We start from the raw sequence: 6000 nt of genomic DNA on the forward strand, positions 1-6000 counted from the left end.
AATTTGGTTTGACAGAGTGAAGTGTTATTTGATAATAAAATGACATTTCTGCCCTTCATTGTTCCATATGTGATACTGCTTCACATCATGCACATTTCATATTTTTACAACTACATGCTTCATCCTAATACATAATATATTAAGCACAAGCACAGAAAGCCACATGTTTCATCATAATACATAATATATTTAATTTGGAGAACTTTTTCTAATATTATACATATATATAATACTTAAAATTTATATATAATTTATTTAATTTTAAAATATATTTAATATTCACATGCATTTTTGTTTAATGTTAATATTATTATTTAAGTAAATGAATAAATTTGAATTTAAATCTATAATTAAATTTAAAAACATGAAGTTGAATATTATAATTAAAAAAATTCTTAACATATATATTTAAATATATATATTTAAAAATAAAAATAAAATTTATTTAATGTTAACATTATCTGATGCAATTCATGTTTGAATACCACATCATCAACAGAGAACAAAAAAACTCACTTGAAAATATTCAAGTAAGAACTAACAAATCTGAGTTAAATCAAGTAAGAAATATTATTTTATATGGCATGAACAGAACAAAGTAAAACAAATTAAATTATATTTATCAAAAAAAGAGTAAACTAAATTATTGAATTAGTAATGTATTATACATCGAGCCCATGATCATGAATGATATCAATTTCATCAATTAATTAAGGAATAATGTAAATATGATTTATTGAGTATATAGATACCTGGTGTACTAGCTACTCTTTGTTTTTTTTTTTTTGGTTAGTAAGAAACCCATTTTATCATGAAGTGAAGGTATCAAAAGAAGAAGATGGACCATGGGTGATAAGAATTTTTCTTGAAAATATATATCTTTGATTCGTGAATTAGCTTGCTATGAGATTATTACATTTGTAAATGTATATAAATGAAACCTTGTTTTTTTTAGAGGGGAGAGAGAGAAGGGAAATGGAAAAGGCGAGGCCCCATCTAGCAGCCCCCCTTGGGCAGATTGTTAAGAGAGAGGGGGGTGAGTGCAGTTGGTAGGAGTAATAAAGAGGGCTAAATTGGTCATTTAAGTTATAAGATATTTTGGAATAAATGAAATTAAAAAATTAGGGATGAAGTTGTTTTTCTGTACGTTTTTAACTGTGTCAGTGACGAAAAAATAAAATTGTACACAAGTGAAAGCTATTTTCGAAACATACTTCAGTGTGATATTTGGTCAAAAGATATTTCTGTAATATTTGGCCAAAATTAGTGGGATTGAACTCAACGCACTCCTCTCTCTTATATATATATATATATATATATATATATATATATATATATATTCAAATTTATATATAGAGGTAATAATATTCTTATAATTTTTTTTTAAATGATTCTTACACCTAATAGTTACAATAAATTATTAAATATATTATTTTAATTGTCCAATTATACAACAAATAAAGAAGTGGAATCCTTCATTTAGTTATTTGGTATAAATAGCCAATTAAAAAATAAGCCACTGCAAGTGTTCGGTGTGAGTATCATGTAAGTAGAATTTATATAACTTTTTATTGTTATTATTTCAACTTAGTACATGCATTGGTGTCTTTTAAATCCACTGTTATGCCCACTATTAAATCTCTATATTGGTTGATGTATAATAATAGAAGGAAATGATTTTTTTCATAAAAATATAATATATAAGAAAATAAAATTTTGGAGCTTTCCTATTGGTTGAAAATAAAATTTGAAGCCTTCCTATCGGTTTGGGGACTGTTTAGTGGCTAACACTTTGTTTGGAACCAATTTTTTTGGGATTTAAAATTAGAATGGAAAAGGAATTACAATATAATTAAAAAAATAAAAAATTGTACCATTTGTAACCGATGGACGCGTGTATAATAATAATGCCTATATGCATCAACTGGCCAATTGACCAAACCTAGAAGAAAAAAACAGAAAAAAAAAAAAGGAAAAAGAAAGACCACAAAACATTCCGCCATTAATAGAGTAATTACATAAAACTAATAGATAGGAAATATCCAAAGTTGGAGTAAAATACAATTTCAAATAAAAAAGTGAAGTAGTCTGTAGATAATGAGAATTGGAGAAAAGAACCATGAAAAGATGAGGGGTTGTTTAGATACATAAAAATTTTTTTTAAAAAAAAAAAAAAAAATGTGTAAGTTTTCAAATTCCCTCAAATCCTTGAATCCTTCCGGTCCAAACATATGAAATTTCTTTCCAAATTTAATTCCAACGAAATCCTCCCATTCCAAAAACGGCGTAAGAAAATCTTTTTTATTAAAACCAAGTTTATTAAATAAGGAATGGTTGGATCCGTAATGTGTTGATTCATACTAATGAGACCAAGAAGAAATTTAATACTGTACACTTGTAGACACAGAGCTGCTTAGTTGAGCCGGGGAGGGAGAAAGTTGGGTTGGTCCAATCCATGCCTGTGTTGACCAAGTGGGCCCAAGCCCACATACTTTTAGTGAAGCAAAACAGAAGACAGTCAAGCAAGGGTTTTGTATCATCATCAGGTCGGCGCTAGAGAGAGAAACTGAAGCAAGCAGCACAAAATGGTGTTGGAAGGAGAGAGAAAGGTAGACCGGTAGATCGGACGTTGACCGTTGCTTCAATCTGGTGGTTATTCCCGGCGACGAACTCTAGACATCTACTAGTTGAGGAGGTATGGCTAAGAAGACGACGAGGGTGAAGCGAGACGAGTTATAACCAACCCTCCCGAACGAGGTCATGGTCGAAATACTATCAAGACTACCTGTGAAGTCTATTGTACGATTTACGTTTGTATCCAAGTTTTGGCTCACCATGTTCGCAGATTCTCACTTTGTCAAGCTTCACCTCACACGCTCCAACAACTATAAACTCGTCCTCACACATTCGTTTAACGTTGTTAAGGGAATTTTATTAAGGGTTGACATAGTATAGATTACCGAATATGTTTTATAAATAACTTTAAAAAATTAAATTATAATTTATGCGCCTGTCTATTCTCATAACTGACGACAATGATTTTTGATTTGAAAGCTCGGATGGGCCGATTAAAATAACTTGCTCGCACCTTCTTTGGAATGTGCTTTTGATTAAGCAAAGTTACAAAGTAGTTATGATTTTAATTAATTAATGGAATAACCTAGGTTGTTAAGGCGGTAGTTGTTAACTAAACAAAAAAAACTAGCCTCAACGTTCAAGTAAAAATAAAAAATAGAAAAAGGAAAAAAAAACAAAAAATTGGTTTTGTTATTGTTGTAATATATATATATATATATATGCACTTTTCAGGTTGGAATGCAAATTGATGGCCTCCAATACAAGTCTTCTCACTGGCCTCAAGACATACGAGAAACCCCATGATTGATTTAAGCACAAATTTCGGTTTTGATATAAATTGATAATGAAGCTTTTTAATTTAGTGGATGATCAAGTAATGTTATAGAGAACGACTAAATAGGGTAATCAGAGTAGAGTTTTCAGATTAAATAGGGTAGATTTCTCAAACCAATTCAACAATAACCATTGAACGCATTTACAGGACTTCACACAATTGTTGTAGTTGAAAAAGTCTAGAAAATAAATTTTATTTATTCATTTCAAAATATTTTTTTCCCACCCAATAATATGCGCTTTTTGAAACATTGAACTTAAAAGAAGAAATTAAGAAAATAAAAATGAAATTTGTAAATTTGATCGACTTTCTGTGTATAATTTGAATAGATTTTCACCAAGAAATAATGCATGGTTAACTTCATATTGGATAATATAATGCCTAGTCCGTGTTATGATAACTTTGCTTTTAGCTTATGCTAATCTGAAAATTTTTACTGGCACCAACAATAGGCAAAATAAATAACCCTAATCTTACACGACTTCACACAATTCTTCGGGTTTGATATTGTTGCTAAAGCAGATTGTAAGACTTGGGTGAAACAATGGTCTCCAAACAAGTTACTGCTTCATCCCATTGATCCCAAAATAGGGGCACATTGTAAAACTCCACACGCCTATGTGTTTTCTCTCTTAGATTGCACATAACAAGCTTTGTACGACCAATTGCAAATAAGTCTACATCACCATCATCGTTTGGGAAATCCAGAGGCTTCATGGTATGACAAGAGATGCCAAATTCAAATTTAGTCCAAGTCTCTCTCATGCCGTATTCCTTCATCACCCAGAAAGTGAGGCCACAACAGCTAGCTTCTGATACCAAATAAAGACATCCTTTGACAATTCCAATCAAACCAGGTGTAAATAGCTGTGGTGTTAATATTATATCAGGTAATGGAACATATCCGAATTTCTCCTCATCTAAACTTAGAAAACCCATTTTACTCATATCTTGATTGAACCAGTGGAGTTTTCCATTCAGAAACAACCCACAACTGTCCTCCTGAATTGATAAAGGAGAATCTGAAATCCTTCTCCAGGAATTTGATTTTGATTTTAGTGAATATACACACGTAATAAATTCAGTAGAATAATAAGGGGACAAGATTTGAACAACCTTATAGTCATCATGGGACACATCATAGCCAAGTCCGCGTGATATTGCAAAAGCATAATTTTCACTTATTAATGGTAAATCTGGCAATCTCTTCACTTCTCTGGTTGATGGATTCACCAAGTATAGCGTACCACGATGACCAGGCTTATAACATAACACCAAGCCACGACAAGAGCCGGCGATCCTCACAAACGCCTTCTGCTCATAATTACAAGGATTAACGATCTCAATTCCTTCAACTTTTACATCATCATCACTCGCTGCTGCTTCAACGATGTCCGTCCAAGACGACACGAAGAGATTCCGCATTGGAATAGGAGGTTCCAAAGAGTACATAGAGTTCAACGAACATGTAAGCACGAGTTTGGAGTTGCTGGATCTTGTCAGGTGAAGCTTGACAAAGTGAGGATTTGTTAACATGGCTAGCCAAGACTTGGATACACACTTGAACCGCAGAATAGACTTGACCGGTAGCCATGACAATATTTCCATCACGAGATCGTACGGAATGATTTGTAATAAATCCTCTCCCTTCCCCCTCTTTGTAGCCATATCTTGTGTTGCTCTCACGCTCCAGCACTTCTCTATTCTTGCCTTTGATGTGTAACTTATTTCTTATGCCGTTAGATTTCACTTCAACGGGGATTTTATGCAGAGCCAAACATGTTTCATTTTTCTTTTCCAAATAGGATGACGGTATTTTATAATTTTGGATATCCTGATTTATGAAAAAAAAATGTTAATATATTTCTTTCCAACTTCGTTATTTAATAATCATCCTTCTAATTGAAGGATTCTTTTTGTTAGATGACACTACACCAGGTTCACGGGTGTCCTCCTCCTTGTTTATCACGAATTAGGTCCGAAACGTGTGATTTTTTAATTATTATTTTTTCACTTAAAAAAATATAAAATAAATAAATAAATTGCTTGTGACACTATGTTCACGGGTGACAACAAATTGCTTTGATAGTTACTAATAAATCCAGTAATATAATAGGAGTAAATAATTTAGCGTATGAACTAAATTATTTGCATACAGTTAATTAGCACAATTTATCACGTTAATCATAATCTTTTCTTCTTCTTTTATCCGTTGAGTAATATATCTATATCTATCTATTTACATTTATCCGTATATATAATATACTTATAAAAGAGTTTTTGACCATTTTTTTATTTTTAAAATTAGAGTTTTAAATCATTTTTATTTCGAAATTCAAAGAATTCCTCCACCCTCGATGCCTAGAAATTCTTCCACTGTCCTAAAAATATCCATTTAGAAAGTTTAAAAAGGCTTTGTAAATCCGGTTTTTATATGATTTTATTAAAAGTAAACAGAATTTTCTATCATTTTTATTTTTAAATTTAGAGTTTTCTCTCATTTTTATTTTTTAAAATTTAAAATTAAAAGTTTTGTAAACGGGATTTTTATTTTGTCTAAAAAAACGTTCACCCACAAGTATTGCTCA

At 31.2% G+C, this 6000-nt stretch overlaps 1 protein-coding gene across 1 annotated transcript; it reads right to left on the bottom strand.

Moving 5' to 3' along the window:
- Nucleotides 1–3925: 3925 nt before the first annotated feature.
- LOC132278010 (F-box/kelch-repeat protein At3g06240-like) lies at nt 3926–5080 on the bottom strand. Its single transcript, XM_059779843.1, has one exon. The coding sequence runs from the start codon at nt 5078–5080 to the stop codon at nt 3926–3928; it is 1155 nt and encodes a 384-aa protein (XP_059635826.1).
- Nucleotides 5081–6000: the final 920 nt, after the last annotated feature.

Source organism: Cornus florida, unplaced genomic scaffold (assembly GCF_030987335.1).
Source record: "Cornus florida cultivar Cherokee Brave unplaced genomic scaffold, ASM3098733v1 CherokeeBrave_3.0.0_Hap2_Chr10, whole genome shotgun sequence".
In the NCBI taxonomy this organism is placed as follows: Eukaryota; Viridiplantae; Streptophyta; class Magnoliopsida; order Cornales; family Cornaceae; genus Cornus; species Cornus florida.